The sequence below is a fragment of the Pelophylax lessonae genome (assembly GCF_965119305.1).
Source record: "Pelophylax lessonae genome assembly, chromosome: 11".
In the NCBI taxonomy this organism is placed as follows: Eukaryota; Metazoa; Chordata; class Amphibia; order Anura; family Ranidae; genus Pelophylax; species Pelophylax lessonae.
In genome coordinates this window covers 114,785,187-114,809,801 of record NC_138778.1, presented here as the reverse complement: position 1 = coordinate 114,809,801, position 24,615 = coordinate 114,785,187, and the positions used below count along the sequence as shown (strand labels likewise).

The 24,615-nt window shown below is 43.5% G+C and overlaps 1 protein-coding gene across 1 annotated transcript in view; it reads right to left on the bottom strand.

The window, feature by feature from the left end:
• LOC309566336 (plexin domain-containing protein 1-like) overlaps positions 1–24,615 on the bottom strand; it is a 463,427-nt gene that overhangs the window by 236,479 nt on the left and 202,333 nt on the right. The window contains exon 3 of the mRNA XM_082271449.1: positions 10,338–10,481. Within this exon, the coding sequence (XP_082127575.1) occupies positions 10,338–10,481 (144 nt within the window). The remainder of the gene's footprint in view (positions 1–10,337; positions 10,482–24,615) is intronic.

Below are 24,615 nucleotides of genomic sequence, written 5' to 3'. Positions count from 1 at the left end.
ATACACTTCCTGTGTGAGCTAGCTCCTTGATCCCCTGACTTCTCTGGGTAGTCTCCTCTCTTAGGCAGACCCTTAGGCAAATCCTCTGGTACTCACGATACTGTTTTTCCCACAAGACTCTGCCAGCAGCTCCACTTGTCAGCATTCTGGATCCTTCTGCAGCTCAGCTCCACACCTGGTTCACTAGGCCGACCGCCTAAACCACCTTCCTCCACCTGCAGGAGGGGAGACAACCGTCCACCTCCTCCTGGGACTTTGCTCCTGCCAAAAGACGCCCTGTCACATGCTCCCTCTGGATTTATTGCCAATCCCAGGATGCATTGCAGCAATGCCCACCCATTAAAAAAGCCATAAACCCTGATGTGCTACTGGTTAGGTTTCCTCCACTGTCCAAAAAGCTCCCTCATTGGACACAGTGGGGACACTCCCCCAGACCCAGTAAATCACACCTGAAAACATGTGACAGGCAAAACTAACAGATCTGGCTACCCTGATAAGCAGAAGGAACCACTTAATGCTTTTTCCTAGCACCTACCTAGGAGGGTGCTACATGTGCTTCCATCCTTTCTATTGCCCTTTCATACAAAGGAAATGGACCTTCACGTCTCGGATGAGGTAAGAGCTGTCAAGGTCTACCCGACAACCATGGCTCCAATCAAAAGATGGGCTCCCTACTTTTCTCACAAAGGTCCCTGATTTCCAGTGTTACTATTTCCCAATTAATTCCTAGGTTACTTTACAGGATCTTCTTCTTCCTATTACCATGCACTTTTTCAGGACAACGAGTGCCGCACGGGTCTCTCAACACAGCCTCTGTTTACCTAGTGTGCAAGGCAACCAAATGTTCCTCTGTTCAATGTTCTTCAAGTTTTATGTGGATGTGGATTCAGCAGCATCAGTAGATACAAGCATTGAATGTAGTGCAGGCTGTAGTATGATCAATTACAACATGATTCTCGATTCTCGAGAGTTGCTTGAAAATGATCATTTTGCTTTTGCCTATAACAAATATTTTGGGATTTTTGGCACTAATTGTACAATAGTTCTTTGGGGAACAAGCATCATCCCTTCATGTTGTTGTCTTTGGGTGTATTTTTCCACAACAGTTAGTATATTGTGACAGTACTTTTCCCTGTCATGGGGTATGTCGCCAAGGATTTTCAACCTGGCAGGTTAAAAGGCTCCAGGACGATTGTTTAATTTGGAGGAGAATGTGTTTTCAGTTTCCTCTGTGGTTTTTAAAGTCCAGTTGGGGACCTGGAGCCTGGAGATTTCGCAGAGATCTGGTTGGGAGGAAATTTCTAGTCCTTGGACCAGGTTTTGGGAATAGCCAAGACACTGATTGTTCAGGGGGGTCCTGGGCTAATAGCAGAGTCAGGACTAGGGTTCTGGGCTCCACCCTCCTGCCAGGTCCAGGTGTGCAAGGGAGAAGCCTGTGGGCATAGCAGCAAGGAAGCTGGAAAAGAGAATGCCAGCGGAGGCACAGAGTGTGTACCAAACAGGGACACTATTACAGAGTCAAGAGGACCAAGGTCAAAGCCTGAGCAGCAGTGCTAACCAGAGAGCCAGATGGCTTGGTATTTTTTGTTTGTAATTACATTATTGCTGTGAAGTTGAAAACCCTGTGTGGGAATTTTGGATGAATACTTTCTTTCTTTAATAAAAGTGGGCCAACAAGCCCTTAAACAGCATATCTGACGTGGATTAAGTGTTGCGCTACCAAATCGCAGTACATTTGGGCGCATTATCAATAAAAAAGTGCCACATCCCAATAGGTATGAGAAGGATTGCATAGAGAAAAATTATTTTGGACTTTATAGGCACTGATATTATAGTATGCATATATATTTTATTAATCAATAATTAAAAAAGATTCAGAACAAAAAGTTAAAAGGGGGAATAATAAACATAGATTGTAGAAGCACAATGCCTCAATAAACATATATGGAACAACCACACATATGATACATGATAAAATTACATGACATATTGCAAGAGTAAATAGTACATCACATCTACTAGGCCTCATAGACGATAACAAGAGGTTTGTTCAATCGTCCCTGAGTTCCATTATATGAGAATTGGTGGGTAGACGTTGCATGTAGCCAGATTGCCCTACATGTTTCGCTTACGTAGCAAGCTTCCTCTGGAGCTACTGGTGTATACGTTTCTAGATATGGACCAAGTAGTGGTAGAAAACAATAGGGGTAAGATTAACCCTGAAAGGTATAACATATAACGAGGGGGTCTTCTCCTTCTGGAGTGTGCTGCCAGGAAGCGCCCAAAGGTCAAAAGTAGATCATTGTAACTTTGGGAGAATAAACAAATATCTCCATTCAGCCTGTCAAGAGTCAGATAGTATGGAGGCTCAGAAGGCCTAAGGGTCCATCAAAGTGGAGCATTTGTTATAAGGCCAATATCAATATCATGATGTTGTAGCAGGATTGGGTGTAAAGGCAGGAGTCATTTCAAGAAGAGAAGGTGACCCCCCCCCTGGATGGGGAATGCCGCCATCTCTTGTCCTAGTGGACAACAGGTTTGACAGTGGCATGCAATGCCAAGCCGCTGCAAGCAAAGCCAACAAAATACTGGCATGTATAAAAAAGGGGATTCACTCCAGAAATAAAGAGATTATTCTCCCACTCTACAAGACTCTGGTCCGGCCACACCTGGAGTATGCCATCCAGTTCTGGGCACTGGTCCTCAGGAAGGATGTGCTGGAGCTGGAGAGAGTCCAGGGAAGGGCAACAAAAATAATTAGAGGAATGGAGGACATCAGCTATGAGATAAGACTACAAGCACTGAACTTATTCTCTCTGGAGAAGAGACGCTTGGGGGGGGGGGGGGGGGATATGATATCAATGTACAAATACTGTATTGGTGATGACCCTAGCATAAGGAACAAACTTTTCAGAGAAAGGGAATATAATAAAACACTTGGCCACTCACTAAAACTAGAGGAAAAACGGTTTAACCTTAAAATACATAAGAGGTTCTTTACTGTCAGAGCAGTAAGGATGTGGAATTCTCTTCCACAAGCAGTAGTTTCAGCAGGAAGCATCGATAGCTTCAAAAAACTATTAGATGGGCACCTTAAAGACAACAACATAAAGGGATATACAACGTATGGTTAACATCAAACACACACACATCATAGGTTTTACTGGATGGACTGATGTCTTTTTTCAACCTCACAAACTATGTAACTATGTAACTTCACCCCAAAACACATCCTGCTACTCCTCCTGAGTATGGCAATACAACAAATGTGAGAATTTTACAAAGCCTGACCACATACAGAGGCCCAACATCCAAGTAGCACCTTCAGGCATTCTAGGAGCATAAATTACACATCTCATCAGGTGTGCTGTATTTTCAATGATTGGCACCATAGCTGTAGACTCTATAACTTTCACACAGACTAAATAATATAAACTAATTTGGGCTATTTTTACTGAATATATGTAGCAGTATATGTTGTGGCCCAAATGTATAAAGAAAAATGACTTATCTGCAAAATGTTATAATAGAAACGAAAAAAAAATGTTTTTTTTTTTTTTTTTTCAAAAATGTTGCTCTTTTTCTGTTTATATTGCAAAAAATAAAAAACCCAGTGGTGATTAAATACTACCAAAATAAATCTCTATCTGGTGAAAAAAATGATAAACATTTTGTTTGGCTACAGTGTAGCATGACTGAGTAATTTTTATTCAAAGTGTGAGAGCACTGAACGCTGAAAATTGGTCTGGGCAGCAAGGGGGTAGAAGAGCCCTGTACAGTATTAAAGTGATTAATACGCTGTCATCCAGTCCTCAACATCTTTTCTCTACTTTTAACTCTACTTTCTCCACCACCACCTCCACCCAGTAACTCATTCACTGTTCATGAGATTGCAAATCACTTCAAAAACAAGATTGATGCTATTCATGGGGACATCTCCACTGCACAGATATCTGTCCCACTTAACATATCCTGTACAAAACCACCCTCAATACTTTCCTCTTTTGACCTTGCTACTACCGAGGAGGTCGCTAATTTTTTCTCAGAAACCCGCCTTACCACCTGTCCGCTGGACCATGTTCCTGTACAACTACTACGATCACCCTGTTCTTCTATCCTTTGCTCCCTGACTCACATCTTCAACCTCCCCCTCTTTACTTACACCTTCACCTCCTTTCTATAACATGCACTGACCCCTTTCATACTTAAAAAGCCCTCACTGAACCCATGTCCTTGCCCCTCTAAACTTTTAGAACGCTTAGTCTACAACTGTCTGAGCTCCTACCCCACTGACAACAACCTTTTTGACCCCTTACAGTCTGGCTTTTGCTTACTACATGCCACTGAAACTGCCCTACTAAAACTCCCTAATAATACTTCATACTACTGACCTCTCTGCAGCCTTTGATACTGTTGACCATCCTCTGCTCCTCAAAAAACTCCACTCTTGGCCTTCAAGACTCTGCTTTCTCCGGGTTCTTCTTATACCATAACAGCACTTCTTCAGTGTTACCTATAACTCTGTCTCCTCCTCTTCCTCTGTCTCCTCCTCTCCTCTTCCTCTTTCTGTAGGGGTCCCACAAGATTCTGTCCTCAGAACCGTCCTCTTCTCCTTCTACACTTCCTCCCTTGGTCACTTGATAAACTCCCATAGCTTCTAGTACCATCTCTATGCTGATGACCTCCAACTCTATCTATCTACTCCTCACCTCACTCCTTCAGTCTCCTCTCGCATTACTAATTTACTAACAAACCTATCAGCGTAGATGTCACACCACTTCCTCAAATGTAATCTACAGTATCTGAAACAGAGCTCATAATATTCCCTTCTGTCTTAAGCTGAAAAGACTGTACCAGTGGCGTAACTAGAACCTTCAGGGCCCCGATGCAAGAAACCATAAAGGGCCCCCTGGACGGGGCCCTTCCCTCCCAGCCTGGTGGCGGAACGCCAGGGCCGGTCGCAAGTGCAATGTTTGTGCCCCCTTTCAATGCAGACTGACCACAGCGTGCCCCCTTTCAATGCAGAGTGACCACAGCGTGCCCCCTTTCAATGCAGACTGACCACAGCGTGCCCCCTTTCAATGCAGACTGACCACAGCGTGCCCCCATCAATGCGGAGTGACCACAGTGTGCCCCCTTTAAATGCAGACTGACCACAGCGTGCCCCCTTTCAATGCAGACTGACCACAGCGTGCCCCCTTTCAATGCAGACTGACCACTGCATGCCCCCTATCAATGCAGAATGACCAGTGCGTGCCCCCTTTCAATGCAGACTGACCACTGCGTGCCCCCTTTCAATGCAGACTGACCACAGCGTGCCCCCATTCAATGCAGACTGACCCCTGCATGCCCCCTTTCAATGCAGACTGACCACAGCATGCCCCCTTTCAATGCAGACTGACCACAGCGTGCCCCCTTTCAATGCAGAAAGCCAGTGCACTTACCTGCAGCGGCGGCTTCTCTTCGACTCCTCCCGCCTCCTCCTTGACCAATGGCATGTGGTCACCTTTCGGCCTTGGACCCGCTTCCTGATTGGCTAGGAGGAGGATCCGTGTGACAATAGTAATTTTCATTCGCTATTGTCACACAAATGGGTGGGCTTGGGGCGCACTGCTCTGCGTCCCGGGTCCACCCTTTTCTGAAGCTTTTCTGTGACTCACACTGTCAGGACAGAGCCATCGGCTCCTTCTGACAGCTCCGCTGGCATACACAGGCTCAGCGGCATGGGGGGGGGGGCGGACGCAATGATTGTGCGGGCCGCAGGTTCCCCACCCCTGCATTAGGGGGTTAAAACAGGCAGTGAGGAAGCAAGATATTGCCTTTTCACCGCCTTTCAAATGCCTCTGAACAGCGATATGAGTATGGATCGCTTTTCAGAGGAATAGCATTTTCTTGCTGTTACTATGAACAAGCTGAAAAAAAATTACTTCTGATTGTACACATATATGGGGTCAAGATTAAAAGTAATGTGCACACACACACATAAACGCACATGTACACACATACACACATAAACGCACATGTACACACATACACACACATATACATACTCATATATAAGCACATATACACACACACATATATATATATATATAAGCATACACTTCCCAGTTGATGTGTCCCACAAAGCTGACAGGCATCTCCCAGCTGATACATGTTACCCACACATAGCCCCCCTCATATAACAAGCAGCCCACACACAGAACTCCACAGTTGACAAGCTCCTCACTCAGAGCACCCCCCCCATCCCCCCCCCCCCCCCCCCCAGGATTGGTGCCCGCACACACAATGCCTCCCAGATGACAAGCACACCACACATTGCTTCCTAGTTGATAAGTGTCCCCCACACAACTGGCATGTACCCTTAAATAAGCACACACACGTACATATATCCATACACATATAAACACACAAACATACATACATGCACACACATACATATATAGATGCACACACATATAAACACACACATACATACACACACACATACATACATTACATACATACATAAATGCACATACATACAGAAAGCCTTTTTAAAAACGGACTGTACCTTCCTGTAACTTCCTGCCGGGTACTGCACTGTAGGGGGAGGCAGAGAGCACAGCACACACTGCTTTCACTTTCCATTGTTTCTAATGTGTTCACGATCAGCTCTCTCGGGAGGATAAGGGGAGCTCCTATCTCAGCTGTGGTTGCCGCACCTCCTCTCTATACATACAGGGGGCCCTCTCAGGCCCCCTCCAGCATGGGGCCCGGTCGCCATGGTGACCCCTGCGCCCCCTGTAAATCCGCCCCTGGACTGTACCCTTCTGTAAATGACATTGGGTTTAGTTAGTAAACGGGAATTCAAAATGTTATCATTTTCTGAGGTCTGTCCAGTGTTTAGTGATTATGTTTTTGATTTTCTTGTGTTGCATAAACTATGATTTGACCATCGACCCTCTATGCCAGAGGTCTTCAAACTATGGCCCTTCAGTTGTTCAGGAACTACAATTCCCATCATGCCTAGTCATGTATGTGAATGTCACAGTTTTACAATGCCTCATGGGATGTGTAGTTCTGCAACAGCTGGAGGGCCGTAGTTTGAGGATCCCTGCTCTATGCTGTCTCTTATTCATCCAATCTCCTCATCCAAATCATGTGAATGGTAACATTTTTGCAAAAAACGGTCCCTCAATAGGAGAGCTTGATTGTCAAAGTCCTTGACATTTGTGCAGTTTTGGTGCAACGTCAAATATCGACACTGAGGTACTGCATGAAGCCAAGCTCTGTGATGGCAACTATCCACGGGAATATATGGATTTCTGTCCGTGGATTTGAAATGCGTGTGAGTCATTAATTTCTAACCCACTGCTTCAATCTCCAGGTCCAAAAAAATTAAAGGAATTGGAACTGGCTGTAAAAGACAAAAGGTGTAATCCTGGACTCTGACCTGTCCTTTCAGCCCCTTTTTAACCATTGAAACCACTAAGCAACTTAATTAACCTGTTATCTCTCACCTTAACTACTGTAACTCCCACCTGATTGGCCTAATACTTTGCAGGCTATCCCTTCTTCAGTTCATCGTGAACCTCACCACTCAGTGTCCGCCACCCCTCTCTGGCAATCCCTCCATTGGCTTCCCATTGCCCAACAAATAAAATTCAAAACATTAATAACATACAAAGCCATATACATCTCTTCCCTAAGCTACATCACCAATCTTGTTTCCAAATATCGCACAAACAGTCCTCTCCGCTCCTCCTAAGACCTCCCACTTTTGAGCTCTCCTGTCTCCTCCTCCCATGCTCATCTTCAGAACTTCTCCAGAGCCTCTCCCATCCTCTGGAATGCCCTACCCCAATCTGTTTGGCTATCTCCTACGAGATCACTGAAAACTCATCTCTGCAGGGAAGCCTATCCTGCCTTTAGCTTATAACTAAATCTTTTATTTCTCCCATCAGTTTATCCCTCACAGTTAATACCTTTTGTTCCACCCGTCCCTCCCTATTAGATTGTAAGCTCCCAGGAGCATGGCGCTCATTACCCTCTTGTATTAAGGCTGGGTTCACACTGCTTCACTTCAGGGGTTTGGTGCATCCCTGTTCACTGCTTCAGGTCCAATTTAAGTGCAAATTTTTGGCTGAATTCAGACCTGAAACAGACCAGAAGATGCACAAGAATCATGTGCATTTTTCTCCGGAGCTGATCCGGAGATATGTGAACCGGCACCATAGAGAGCCGGCCACAATCTCCTGACATGCGAATTGGTTGTAGGGAAACCCACATCCAATTCGCAATAGTGTGAACCCAGCCTAAATTAAAAGCTCTGTACAAACTGTTGGTGCTTTATAATCTTGTATAATAATAATATAATATAAGTATACGCAAATGAATACTGAAGATGGAGGCTTAAAGAGCATTCTTCCCATTTTTACTAACTTGGTGAATGAGAGTGCAGAGCCTGGGGGAACAACAGATATATTTATATAGAGCGCTATTTGACTTCTTTACCCAAACAGTCATTGCCTTCTGGTAAGCCTTCAGGAATATTTTCACCAGTTTAGCGAGGGATTCACGGCTCCTTTTTCTTTTAGATGGTTGGAGGATTTATTTTTACGCATTACTTCACTAGATTGAACTTTTGTGTACTTTCACTTACAGTATATAGTTACATAGTTAGTCAGGTTGAAAAAAGACAAAAGTTCATCAAGTTAAACCAATAGTCAATCTAGTTCAACCAAGAAAAAAAACCTTCTGCCATTAGAACCACTTTAACCACTTGACGACCACCCACCGCAGATTTACTGCGGCAGGTGGCCGCTTCTGGGCAAACCGATGTAGTACTATGTCGCTCGCTCAGGAGACTCTAGAGGGCGAGCGCGCTGTGGCGCACTCTCGCCCCAGCTCGTTAGCTGGGGAGCCAGTGCGTGTGACAGGCGGCTCCGATGGCCGCCGGCAACTGGCGATCTCCCCCCGCTGACAGAGAAGGACGGACAGCTGATGTAAACACAGCCGTCTGTCATTCTCCCTGAAGTGATCACAGAGGCTATGTGATCCAGCTATATAGGATCACATGTCTCTGTGGTGATCTCACAAGCCCACCCCCCCCCCCCCCCACAGTTAGAATCCCTCCCCTAGGCATACATTTAACCCCTTGATCACTAATAGTATTAACCCCTTCCCTGCCAATGGCATTATTACAGTAACAGTGCATATTTTTAGCACTGATTACTGTAGTAATGTCAGTGGTACACCCAAAAGTGTCAAAAATGTCAGTTAGGGGTCCAATCTGTCCGCCGCAATGTCGCAGTCCCACAAAAAAAAAAATCGCAGATCGCCGCCATTACCAGTAAAGAAAAAAAAAAAAAAACAATACAAATGACATAAATCTTCCCGTAGTTAGTAGACGCAATAACTTTTGCGCAAACCAATCAAAATACGCTTATTGCGATTTTTTTTTTTACCAAAAATATGTAGCAGAAAACAAATTGGCCTAAGATGTTAAAAAATTTTGATTTTGAATTTTTTTTGGGGAATTTTATATAGCAGAATGTGAAAAATAATGTTTTTTTTAAAATTGTTGCTCTATTATTGTTTATAGCGCAAAAAATAAAAAAGTTGCACAGGTGATCAAATACCACCAAAAGAAAGCTCTATTTGTGGGAAAAAAAAGGACGTCAATTTTATTTGTGTACAGCATCGCACGACCGCGCAATTGTCCGTTAAACTAATGCAGTGCGAATCGCAAAATAGGGCCTGGTCATTAAGCAGCAAAATCTTAAATCTTCCGCTCCTTAAGTGGTTAAAGGCACCAGCTATGCTCATTAGTCAAAGAATGACTTCCATTTTCCCACTGGAGAAAAGGATTTTATGAGGATTACAAGAAACAATTTTGGGGACTTATTGGATCCCCATATATTTCACTCTTTTAGGGTTTTCACTGAATATATATATATATATATATATATATATATATATACACATATATACACACACACACACACACTTGTATTAATATTGTTATCAGGACACTTATCCCTAATGAAAAATTTTGCATAACCTTCTGATCTGGTGAAAACTCTAAAATGTAATATTTCCCCCCACTTTGTTTCAGTAATAATGGTCATCAGGACAAATAAAGGGTGACATTGGTGCAGATTTTTCTATCCAAAAAAATATATATGCATTTACAATTGAATGGCCATGGTTAGATTTCTTTATATTAGTTATAGTTAGCAAACCCCGGCTTCTGGGTTGCTGACTGTCAAAGTATTAACAGAGACAGACTGTAGTATTTTAAATTTACATCTACAATGTGTCCAGGGTAAGAGTTAGTATGGAGGTCATCTCACCGAGGCTTGCCTGTGTGCTTTGGAAAGGATGCTATGCACTCTAGCCATTTTGCTGTTCTCTTGCAGTAAATCCACCCATAAGTCCTTGCTTTGCAATTCTGAATGCCCAAAAACTCTTGATGTATAGTACATGTGGCTGCCCTCCTGCAATGCAAAGAAAAGTGAAATCATTAAGTTAAAGCATTGTAATAAATTAACTACCCTTTTTGTGTATATATATATATATATATATATATATATATATATATATACACACATACATAGATACATACATATACGCACAGTAGGGAAAATATTTTTTTGATCCCCTGCAGATTTTGTAAGTTTTCCCACTTACACAGTAATGAAGGGTTTATCATAGGTGTATTTTAATGATAGAGACAGAATATGAACCAAAAAGTCCAGAAAAAAACACGATACAAATGTTATAAATTGAGTTGCAGTTCAGTAAGTAAAATAAGTATTTGATCCCCAAGCAAAACATGCCTTAAGTACTTGGTGGAGAAATCCTTGTTGGCAAGCACAGAGGTAAGAAGTTTCTTGTAGTTAGTGACCAGGTTTGCACACATCTCAGGAGGGCTTTTGGTCCACTCTTTTTACAGATTAAAATCCTTAAGGTTTCTTGGCTGTTGCTTGCCAACTCGAAATTTCAGCTCCCTCCATACATTTTCTATATCTTCAGTGTTCTGGCTAAGGGAAGAAGGTTTTCGTCTAAGGTTTTACAATACATGGCCCCATCCATTGGCCCCTCAATGCGGCAAAGTCAGTCTGTACCTTTAGCAGAAAAACAAAGCATAATGTTTCAACCTTCGTGCAAACATTATGAACGGAACTCTAGGAACGGTGTTCTTAAGGTCATAGACAGCTTTTTTCTTCCTCCAAACACGGCAAGTCCCCCTCCTCAAGAAGGCTGTTTCTCTGCTAAAAGTACAGTCCAACTTTGCAGCATTGAGGGGCCAATGGATGGGGCCATGTATTGTAAAATCTTGGATGAGAACATTCCTCCCTCAGCCAGAACACTGAAGATGTGTCGTGGATGGGTTTTCCAGCATGACAATGACCCAAAACAAACCACCAAGGCAACAAAGTAATGGCTCAAGAAGAAGCACATTAAGGTCATGGAGTGGCCTAGTCAGTCTCCAGACCCTAATCCTATAGAAAATGTATGGAGGGAGCTGAAACTTCGAGCTGTCAAGAAACAGCCAAGAAACCCTAAAGATTTAAAAATCTGTAAAGAAGAGTTGACTAAAATCCCTTCTGAGATGTATGCAAACCTGGTCACCAACTACAAGAAACATCTTACCTCTGTGCTTGTGAACAAGGGTTTCTCCACCAAGTACTAATCATGTTTTGCTTGGGGATCAAATATTTAATTTACTCACCGAACTGCCAATTAATTTATAGCATTTGTTGTCTGTGTTTTTTTCTGGATTTTTGGTTGATATTCTGTCTCTATGATTTAAAATACACCTATGATAAAAATGAGAGACCCTTCATTTCTTTGTTAGTGGGCAAACTTACAAAATCTGCAGGGGATCAAATAATTGTTTTTCCCACGGTGTGCATATATATATATATATATATATATATATATATATATATATATATATATATATATACATACATACATACATACATATATAGGATGTGAAGCAATGATGTACAGGAGCAGTGAGACCCATTGTGAGACAAGGTCACAGCCTTACATTTTTCCCTCAGCTGTGACTGAATAAAGCCTGGCCCTGACAATTTCTTGCATCTTGCATCTGTTTAGAGTGAAAATCTCTCCAATCTTTAGCAATAATCTGACGGTATTCACTGTCACTGGAAGTGAAAAAACAGATAATGGTTTGAATTGCTTCAGATGGGACAGCAACATTTGTCAGCAATATCTTCATATAGAAATAAGAAGATTTATTCCCACTTTACACTGGGAGACTTAAGACTGTTATAGACCATTGCCATGAAGTCTGCCTCCTAGATAATGTGTATTCTGTGTGCTTGACTGTAAGAGAGACACACAGACTGTTATTGACAGGCTTCCCTATTGTTTGTGTATTGAAATGGAATGTGGATTGTGTCTGTCCCATTGTTAAATGTTAATGACCTCACATTGTTCGGTCCAGATGGCTAGATAATTCGTTTATTTCCTGTATACACTTTCATCTGCATATGATACTACCCATATTTCCTGGGATTCTAGGAGTCCTAGGAGTTAAAGGGGTTGTGACTTCCATCCAGGATTCCTCCTCCTCTTCTTCTGCCTCCGATGGTTCTCTGGATACCATATTAATAGGGTCCACACTGGCTCCTAGGCCATTATAAAGTTTGTCTGCTTGCCATTTGTAAACTGCGTGGTTCCTATAATCTAGAACATCCCTTTTATATTTCTTCTGTTTTTTAGCGTGGATGGTTTTGTCATATTTTTGGATAGCCTCTTGTAGTGTTTTTTCTTTGTTCTTATATTCATTTGTCTCCGCATAAGGTGCTAATTGTTCCTTAATCTGTATAATGGTACTTTCGATTTTTTTCAACTTATGTTGTCTCCTTTTAATAATCAAGGTGAGCAATTCCTTCTCACACTTGTTGAAAAAACTGTACCATTGATATAGGAGAACCAACTCTGTTATATTATCATTTGGGGAAATGTCCCATCTAAGTCTCCTGGGGGCTATGCCTTCTTTGGTATATTTATCCAAAGTGGCAATATCCCACCAGACCCTTAATTGTTTTTCCATATTGTGCCTTAGTTCCTTAAATGATCCTTCCATATCTTGTCTGTGTATAATTGTCTCCTGGTCAAATATTTCTTCTAAGTTAACTGCTCTGGAGTTCATGTATTTGAAAATTTCCATTGCTGCTGAGTCAAAGTGACAGTGGGTCACTCAGTAATAAGTAAAAGATAGGGGGGTGACCAGCGCTATGGAATATTACCAGAGACTTATTACAAGTAGGAAGCTGCCACCAACCAACCCCTAGGGAATAGGGGCCAGGTAATTGTAGAGAGAGGGTAAATAGTTGGAATCGGCGCTACCTGGTATGTGCTTGATAAAAATAATAAACCACAAACCCAAACCGCAAGGTAGTAATCACTTAATAAAAATGTGCAGAGTAAAGTGCTAGTGCAAAGGTGCATATAATAGAGAAATACCGTCTGGGTAAAATTATATACTTAAAATTGCTATAAATATAGAAATAATATCATGCTGCACTCTCTGGGGAAAGAGAGTTTCCCCCACGGGAACCTGGAGCCTTGTTGTAGGTCCAGGGTGGGTAGGAGACAGCGACACCCCAACCAAGCTGAGGCGGTTCGTGGGGTCTGACGTGGTTATGGTGTCTGGTGGAGTGATTGGAGCCCTTGGGAAGCACTAGGAGCATCCTTCAACGGAGGTACCCAGTCGGGGTGCCGGTTAATCCGTTACATAATCTATGTTAGAACTTGTTGCAATTGGCTGTCCAGGATTACAGACATCCCAAAAGGGAACACAAATGGGATTGCAACACTCCATGGCTGTATAGTGGCTTTGCCAGTTGATTGGATTGGAACACCATAGGCAGCCATGAAGCTCTATGCGCCTGATCGTGTTTTATTTTGAGATTTCCAAAAATGTGAACACTGATGAAGGGGGATTAGTTGCCTCGAGTACTTTTTTTCAACCAGTTGTGGCTTTACTGTCAAGAATAAAGGATATATGGACTTTTGTATTGATCGTCAGGTGCTTGGTACATTCTGTTCACACAAACTTTCAAATTGAACGTATGAGACGATCCCCCACGTTGTGGTTTGCAAGCAGCCAAGATCTTTTTGACAAGAACCACTATCAATCTGCATTTGAAGAAAGACAGGCTTCAAGTCCCGCACCTCTGTTTTATTTATTTAATTGCATAAATACAGGAGATGCAGCCTGATTTGCAAATAACATGTTTGAAGAATGTCCCCCACTGTGTGTCATCGCAGATAAAAATACATGAACAGTGAACATAATATAACATATACTATAAATTAATTAACCTAACAAATAGGATTAAAAAATGAAGGTGTAGAACACAAAAACTAGGAGAAATGTGAACAAGATAAAGTAATACAGATGAAAAGAGAATGGCGGGGATAAACCAAAAAACACAAAGGGGGTGATTTAATAAAACTGGAGAGTGCACAATCTGGTGCAGCCCTATATAGAAATCTCCTGAAGAAGTCATGTGACCGTTACGATACGCGTTGAGATGTAAGGCAAACCCGGAAGTGCGGCATCACAGGCGGCTCCGACCTAGAGTCTTGAATCTAGAGTCTACTTGAATGTAAGTTGCTATTTTGTTTTAAATAAACTATACCGAAATACTACACAAGAAGAGCCTCTCTTTTCTGCTCTGCATCCCATTTGGAGTGCTCTCAGGAAATTATGACACCCCCTATCCCCCCTGGAAGGCTATAGGATCACCAGAAATACCTGCCACAAGTGGTATCCTAAAGATACTATGGCATTCTAAACCTCCCCTGGATGATCACTGGAGTGTCAGGAGACCTCCCCTCTTTTATGCTGTAACCTTACAGCAGTAAGGTAAGGGTGTAGCACACCCGGAAGAATTGCATCTCTAACTTATCACTGTCCACCATTGGTGTTAAAGTCACCCCCCCCCCCCCTGATTAATTCACCTGTACCCCCAGCGGGATTACCATTCACAGGATTTCACATTTATTCACGTTTATGAACTTTTATGGTGTGATTCATACACTGAATACTTATAATTTATCTATGGACTGCCTTATTGCTTTTAGCATATGATCATATATTAGTTATTCAATTCTTATTATTTTTTTATTGGTGTCACCCAGTCACCATCCACTGTATTGGCACTTTAGTCACGTCATCTTTTTATTTGTTTATATATATAATATATATATTTATATATATGCAAGGGGTGAAGGGGTCAGTTATGGAGGTATACCAGACAAGTTCAGGATGGTTCAGGCACCTTCAACTTTAGACAGCCTCCTCGATTTCGGTCAATGAAATTCCACACCCCCACTTGCCAACATGGGGGGTGAGAGGTCAGATTTCAGCATACAGGCGGTCCCCGGGTTACGAACACAATAGGGACTGTAGGTTTGTTCTTAAGTCGAATTTGTTTGTAAGTCGGAACATGTACTTTTTTAAGTGTAACTCTAGCCCAAAAAATTCATAAGGATACAGACAGCAGTACAAACCTCATTGTGGCTCTAACCCCACACCATACAGTACTGTACTAGCCAAAACTAAAAGGCTAAAAGAGACCCAGAAGGATAGTTACATTCAACATAGCTAGAAGTATAAGTACAATACAGTGGTCCTGCTCCCAATACAGAGTAATGTAATCTCACCAGTTTCCAGACAGTTCCACCAGCTTCTGTCTGTGCAGTGGGATGCTTCTGGGCAGTGTGGGGTAATCAGTACATGTAGTACATGCAGCGTGCATTGTGGCCGGCACTAAGATGGATGCTATCCAGCACAGGAGCGAGAAGAAGCCGGAAGAAGCCAGCAGTGACATCATGCGGGCGCCGCCACCGTTCGTAAGTAGGAGTCGTTCGTCACGCCCCCGTTCGTAAGTAGGAGTCGTTCGTCACGCCCCCGTTCGTAAGTAGGAGTCGTTCGTCACGGGGCCCCGTTCGTAAGTAGGAGTCGTTCGCAACTCGGATGTTCGTAAGTCGGGGACAACCTGTACCCAAACAGGGGATAAAGGTTATAATATATCAATCAAGGAAAGGTGAAAGGTTACCATTATTTTACCCCTTTAGGGGGGAAATCAGCCTACCAATACAACATCCACAGAGTTGACCACATTGGAGCATTTAGGTGACCATCTGTTTTTCAGCAGGTTCAACATGTCCCTTTAAATAACCTCTTTGAGTCTTTATATGACTACCATGATGAGGAAGGTGATGGATATGAGGCTTCTGTACACTATCAACAGGTGGAAGATAATCCCCAGATGTCGACCCCTTTGAGTAGTAAATACCATGTTTTTTTTTGGCAAAGGACTGGACAAAGAAAAGGAAAAACAATGCCAATAGGGATAGGCATTTGCTTTTCTGGCGACGATATATAGATGAGACGCCTTCTTTTTGTGGAGCGGTGACGAGTGCTCGCTACATGTGTTTATGGTCCATCTAAACTAACACATTGGGAATTACATTTTCATATGAGTGGAGTAGTACCACCATTAATTTCCCTGATCCCCTGATTCCCTAAATATTTTCCCTGATCTGGTAATTGTTCGCGAACAAAAATAAACTTCTTACCAAACGTACCAAAACCAAAAAAAAACGTTCAAAACCAAAACCAGAACCAAAAAAATCATACTTATGATAAGTTGCCCCTGCGATCAGTGGTGTGATGGATCGCTCGGACACACTGTGTGTGGTGGATCGCTCAGACACACCTATGACGTAGGCTCTTTACCTTGTGATCAGCTGTGTCCAATCACAGCTGATCACAGTGTAAATAGGAAGTGCCGGTTATCGACATTCCTTTTTTCCCGCTGACAAAGCGTAGCCAATAAGCGGCTCTTCTGACAGGGGAGGGGCCTGCACTCATAATGATAATTGACTACATAATAAATATCAGTGCAGTCCCATCAGTGATGTGTGCCAGTGCTCACCAGTGTTGCCATCCTGTGCCCAGCAGTGGTGCCAATCAATGCCAAACATTGATGCCAATCAGTGCCCATCAGTGCTGATTTTCAGTGCTCCCTTATCAGTGCCCATCAGTGCCCATAAAGACTGCCCATCAGTGCTGCCTATCAGTGCCCATCAGTGCCCATCAGTGCTGCATTTCAGTGCCACCTATCAGTGCTGCATTTCAGTGCCACCTGTCAGTGCTGCATATTAGTGCCTCCTCATCAATGTCCATCAGTGCCACCTCATTAGTGCCTATCAGTGCCTGTCAGTACAGCCTCATCAGAGCACATCAGTGAAGGAGAAAAAATATTTATTTACAACATTTTGTAACAAAAACTAAGACAAACTTTTTCTTTTTTTTTTTTCAAAATTGTTGGTCTTTTTTACTTGTTCAGCAAAAAATAAAAAAACTGGTGTTGATTAAATACCACCAAAAGAAAGCTCTATCTGTCTAAAAAAAAAAAAATGTTTAAATTATTTTGGGTACAGCATTGCATGATCACGCAATTGTCATTCAAAATGTGACAAAAGCTGAAAATTGGCCTGGGCAGGAAGGGGGTAAAAGTGTCTGGTATTGAAGTGGTTAAACATAGGTTCCATCAAAAGGGTTACTCACAGGAGGCATTAGAGCAGGATACCTGTATATGCTCTGTTTCTGAGCTTGATTGGGGGCAGTCTCCTTGTCCCAAAAAATAGGAGTGGTGGTATACCTCCAAACATAAATGGCCTTCTTTGACTACTTTCTCTGCCCAACATTGTTAGATAAGTTAAATTATTCTGGAGGAGGATAAGGTCCTAGGACCAGTACTTCCTGATAGGTCACATTACATTTTTATAAAAACATATTCCTTCAAAGATATTATTGCCCCCACCTTAGTTGACAAACCACCTAAGATTCAAATTTTTGTCTGTTTCGCAGATTTTCTTCCTTGTAATAAATGTAATATGTGTAATTTTTCCAGAACTATACGCACTAAGAATTTTACCTCCAGTACTGCATCACCAGATTTTATTATGTGTAGTACCAAGGGAGGTATTTATCTCCTTTGGTGCTCTTGTTGCCTCCAGAATGTTGGAAGGACCACTCATGAATTAAGTGTTAGAATTAGCATCTAACTAACATTAGAAAAGGTTTTACTGGACACAGCCTCTCCCAAAACTTTGCCTTGCGTCGCAATATGAATCCTTCCTCCCTACAGGCTATCAGGATTGAAAAATAAAATACACATTTGCGCAGTTGCAACCTAAGGAGTCAGATTTTTCTCTGTAAAACACAGTGGATTTTTGATTTAAATATATTTCGACCTGGGCTAAATAAGGAGTGGGATGTCAATTCCTTTATTATTAACAGTTGAGTGTTTAGGATTGCCTTCCTTTCACAGTCTTTATTACATTTATTTTTAAATTTTTATTTTATTTTTTTTTGTTTTTTTTATTTATTTTCTAGATAGTGATTATTGCCTCTATATATAAATAAAAAGGCTTTTACATTTTAATTGTATATTTTTTGTAAATTTTATGTATTTTTTTAAAGTCTTTCTGGAACAGCTTGTCGTTTGTATATGGAACCACTAGATGGAGTCAATCTTGGATACATTTGATAGTCAGCTGGGTGCTATGTTTTAAGCAGCCAGTTCTGATTCATTTCATTTTTTTTCTGTTCCTTTATTTTTTACTAAAGGTTTAACCGTTCATTAAATATTTAATCATATGGTCATTAATATTATCTATTTTTAGAAAAGCAGAGTGGAAATATTTTATCTTCTGTGTACCTCTGGGCAGTGGCGTAGTGTGGGTTGTCAGTGCCCGGGGCAAGGTAAGTAATTTGCGCCCCCTACACAAATCTATTAGACCACTACACAGACCACTACACAGACCACTACACTGACACCTACACTGACCTAGCTGACCACTACACAGACCTACCTAATTACTATACTGACACCTACACAGACCTACCTGACCACTACATAGACCTACCTGACCACTACACAAACCTACCTGACCACTAGACACCTACACTGACTTATCTTATTCCTACACTGACCTACCTTATTCCTGCACTAACCAACCTGATCACTACACTGACCTACCAAATTTCTATACTGACCACTACACTGACCTACCTGACCACTACACTGACCTACCTGACCACTACACAAACCTACCTGACAATTACACTGACTACTACACTGACCTACCTGTTTCCTGCACTAACCTAACTGATCACTATACTGACACCTACAGAGACCTATCTGACCACTACAGAGACCTACCTGATTACTATACTGACACCTACCTCACCACTACACAGACCTACCTGATTCCTGCACCAACCGACCTGATCACTACACAGACCTACCTTATTACTACACTGACCCCTACACTGACATTCCTGATTCCTACAGTGACCTACCTGACACCTTCACTGACCACTTCACTGACCCCTACACTTACACCCCTACACTGATCCCCCACCTACACTGACCCCTTCATTGACACCTACACTGACCCCTTCACTGACACCTACACTGACTCCTTCACTGACACCTACACTGACCCCTTTACAGTGACACCTACACTGGCCCCCCTTCACTGACCCTTCTTCCCTGCCCCTCCACTGACCCCCTAGACTGGCACCCCTAGCCTGAACCCCCTACACTGAAACCCATTCACTGATTCCTACACTGACCCCTTCACTGACACCTACACTGACCCTCCTACAGTGACACATACACTGGCCTCCCTTCACTGACCCTTCTTTCCTGCCCCTCCTACACTGACCCCCCTTCACCGACACCTACACTGACCCCTACACCTTCACTGACCTCTACACTGACCCTCCCTACACTGACCCCCCTACACTGACTCCCCCTACACTGACACTCACACTGACCCCTCTACACTGACCCCCCACACTAACCCCTACACTGACACCTAAACTGACCCCCCTACACTGACCCCCCCTACATTGACCCCCTTACACTGACCCCCCTTCATTGACCCCTTCACTGACACCTACACTGACCCCCCTACACTGACCCCTTCACTGACACCTACACTGACCCCCCCCCACATTGACACCTACACTGACCCCCCTGCACTGACACCTACACTGACCCCCCCTACACTGACACCTACACTGACCCCCCCTTCATTGACACCTACACTGACCCCTTCACTGACACCTACACTGACCTCCCCTACACTGACCCCTCCTACACTGACACCTACACTGGCCCCCCTACACTGACCCCCTTGTGGGCTGCGGGCATGGTACAGGAGAATGCAGGGCTGCGGGGATGATACAGGAGAATGCAGGGCTGTGGGCATGGTAATGGTACAGGAGAATGCAGGGCTGTGGGCATGGTAATGGTACAGGAGAATGCAGGGCTGCGGACATGGTACAGGAGAATGCAGAGCTGCGGGGATGGTACCGGAGAATGCAGGGCTGTGGGGATGGTACCGGAGAATGCAGGGCTGTGGGCATGGCAATGGTACAGGAGAATGCAGGGCTGTGGGCATGGTAATGGTACAGGAGAATGCAGGGCTGTGGGCATGGTACAGGAGAATGCAGGGCTGTGGGCATCATAATGGTACAGGAGAATACAGGGCTGTGGGCATGGTAATAGTACAGGAGAATGCAGGGCTGTGGGCATGGTACAGGAGAATGCAGGGCTGTGGGCATGGTAATAGTACAGGAGAATGCAGTGCTGCGGGAATGGTACAGGTGTACCATCCCCGCAGCAATGCATCCCTTGTAGTATGCCCGCAGCCCCGCATAATGGCAGGTAGTGCGACTGTGGAGGAGTCTCACTTACCTGTTCCTGAGGCATCATAGATTAAAAAATGTCGCCGCCCGGCGCAAACATGTCATTGCGCATGCGCCGCCGCCACTCGGGAAAGCTCATATACGTTCGGCTATTCCCGGGAATAGCCGAACGTGTACGGTCTTTCCCAAGTGGCAGTGGCGCATGTGCATGCGTGGTGACATGTTGGCGCCATTTTTAAATCTAAGGTATCTCAGGAGCCCCCCCCCGCACCACCCCCCCACGCTACGCCACTGTCTCTGGGTGTTCATGTACAGGACATTCAGTTTCCGGTGTCACTTCCACTTTAAAATTATGGTCACTGACATCCCAGACTAGTCTCCAATCCCAGAGAATGCCTTATAGCGAGAGACTAGTTGGAGCTAGTTCTATGATGTCGTCACACTCGCTGGTTGACACCGCAGCCGAGCTACAATAGCGTATGTAAAATGCCAGTAATTTCTGAATCTTTGTAAGTGCAATACTTTATTGAATAAATAGAGTATTTTAAATGAGTTGGGCTATGAGACCTCTCTCTCTTTATATTTTATCTACCATATTTTCCGGCGTATAAGACGACTGGGCGTATAAGACGACCCCCCTAATTTTCATCTACCGGTAATACTTATACTTAGGTTACCTTGGAGTGGAGATATTATACTCGGAGTATAAGACGACCCCCCCATTTTTGGGGGATTATTTTGAGGTTCAAAAGTAGTCTTATACGCCAGAAAATACAGTACCTGTGTGTCGGAGCTTGCTGATGTAGTGCTGGTTATGATTTTTCATTATATGCTGGGGACTTTGCTGTTAATCTTAGTTGTTGGGGTCACTGAGCTGTGTGGAGATCCAAGGGTGAGAGCTTCTCCTCCTCCAAGCTATACAGATGTAGCACAATTGATCTCTATAACTTGAGATCATTGTGGTCTGGTAAGTGGCCTCATCTTATTAGCACTTTTAGTACTTTGTATACCAGAGCACAGAGCACTTTGTTTTGCATATACTGTAGATAGACTCCATAAGATTTTTGATTTGTGATTATGAGTGATTTAAAGTATGAACTGATTTTTATTTATATATCAATATATTTTGACATTTTTGATATGTTAGTAATGAATTGCATTTTTCATTGATTTATTTTACTTTATTTGCACGGTTCTGATACATTTTGGTATTACGAAATATACAAAATAGTGTTTCCTCACATGTACATGTGTGGGAGTTCAATTTATGAATTTATTGTTACCTAAGGAGACAGCGCACTTTCTTTTTTTTGCTAGGCATTATTTTAGATCTGGTATTCAGGTTTGTTAACCACTTCTGGACCTGAAGGATTTGCCCCCTTAATGACCAGGCCTAATTTTGAAATTCGGCACTGCGTTACTTTAACAGACAGTTGCATGGTCGTGCGACGCTGTACCTAAATAAAATTGATGTCCTTTTTTCCCCTCAAATAGAGCTTTCTTTTGGTGTTTTTTGATCACCTGTGCGATTTTTATTTGTTGTGCTATAAACAAAAAAAGAGCTACAATTCTGAAAAAAATAAATAATATTTTTCACATTCTGACTGCGACATTGCGGTGGACAGATCGGACCCCTGAAGCCCCATACACACACGCAGATCGTCGTCATACAAATGTTCGTCTTTTCTCCCCGGGATGTCGGTGTCTGTTGAAAAGTGCAAAGACAGCACAAGGACAGCACAAGAATTTTGTCCGCAGACTTCAGCTGACTGCAGAAGTGATGTCATGTAATGGTTAACTTTCCCTGTGTTTTTTATTTTCTGAGCATGCCCAGTCTTGCAAATCTGCGGTCTGTCGGCTGATTTCTGTACTGACAGGCAAACAATTGTCCGTTCTGGTGTCCGCAGACAAAAATTTTCATGTTTGCAAGAAAGACTCTTGTCCGCAGATTGTGTGCAGACAGCTGTCGGAGGCACCATACTAACACGCATACAATCGGCAGATCTTTCGTCCGCCGACGTTTGTATGACGACGATCTGCGTGTGTGTATGGGGCTTGACTGACATTTTTGACACTTTTGGGGGGACCAGTGACATTACTATAGTAATCAGTGCTAAAAATATGCACTGTTAATGTAATAATGACACTGGCAGGGAAGGGGTTAACTTTATTAGTGATCAAGGGGTTAAATATGTACCTAGGGGCATGTTTCTAACTGTGGAGGGGAGTGGCTTGTGAAATGATCACAGATCTGTGTTCCTATATAGAAGGATCACAGGCACTCTGTGATCATTCCAGGGAGAAGAACGGTCAGCTGTATTTACAACAGCTGACCGTTCTTCTCTCTCAGCGGGGAACGATCGTGGGTGTCTGGTGACAATCGGAGCCGCCTGCCCTGTGCATCAGCTTCCCTGCTGATGAGCAGGGGTGGGAGCGCGCGGCAGGCAGCTAGGGGGTGGCGCGCTCCCACCCCTGCTCATCAGCAGGGAAGTTGATGCACAGGGCAGGCGGCTCCGATTGCCACCTGACACCCACGATCGTTCCCCGCTGAGAGAGAAGAACGGTCAGCTGTTGTAAAAGTGGTTAAGCTGCAGCAGCTCCAATTTTCACATAATCAAGTGCAAGGTTTTCTTTGTGGATTAAACTAGGAAGGGCCAGGAAGTGATGGAAGGGAATGAAAAAAAAAAGCCCACAGAATAGCAGACAACGCCCATAGGTGAGAACAGCCAAACCACACACGTGAATGGAATCAGTATAGAAAGCACTGCAGCAAGGAGGTAAGAATACACAAGCAGGAAACTGCAGGCTTAGGGTCCTTTCACACGGACGGTCCGTATGTCCATACGGCGGATGAAAAACTGACATAATGTATGTCAATGGGATTGCGGATGTCAGCGTCCTTTCCTATCAGTTCCGTTTTTTGGAACGGAAGAGAACCCTATTTTTCTTCAGTTTAAAAAAACGAAAAGGACGCAAAAACGGATGTCAGCGGTGTTATCCGCAATCCCATTGACATACATTATCTCCGTTTATCATCCGCAAACGGATGGGATGATAAACGGACATACGGACCGGATGACACAAGTGTCATCCGTGTACGTAAAAAAAAAAAAAGTGCCGGAGCGGATCAAAAAACGGTCCGCCCCGTGTGAAAGGACCCTAACGTGACAATTACTGTATTCTGCTCAATGTATATGTGCTTAGTTTGTGAGCATCTATCTGTATACTTCATTTGTATCTATTTTTTTTTTTTTTTTACAAAATTCAATTTTGTACCAATTGATCTTAACATCTGATTCAACGCCAGAACATTTAAATTGGTTTCTTTCTTTCCAATACCCTATTCTCCAAGGGAAACCTTCAGAAATGAAGGCCTCTTGATCCCTATAGGGAAAGAGAGCCTTGACTGATGGGGGCATGGTCAGGGGGTTTGTTTATAGCAGGAGGCTACGTGGGAGAATTGATTGGATGGATTTTGGGCACGGGGTTGGGCCTGAGCTCAGTTAAATATCCCCTACCCAGGGAATTCTGGGTCTTTGAAGAAAACATGGTTGAAGAGCTGAAGAGCCGCAGGTTGTAGAGTTGGACTTTGGGGGTTTTTTAGGCCTTTTCAGCATGGACCCTGAATTTTTACTCACCAGGGTCCGGGAGCTCATGGACCAGGGTCAGGCAGACTGGCTTGCCTCCCTCCTTTCCCCTGCCCTGTCCCCCCCGTCCCCTCACTGCCCATCCACCTGCTGCCCCTGGGAATTCTGCTACGGCCTCTGGAGCCCGGAGGCGCTCCCGTCCCCCATCCCGCTTGAGCCCCAGTCCTCCTCGGTCCCGTCGTGGAGCGGGGGGTCCCTGCCTGA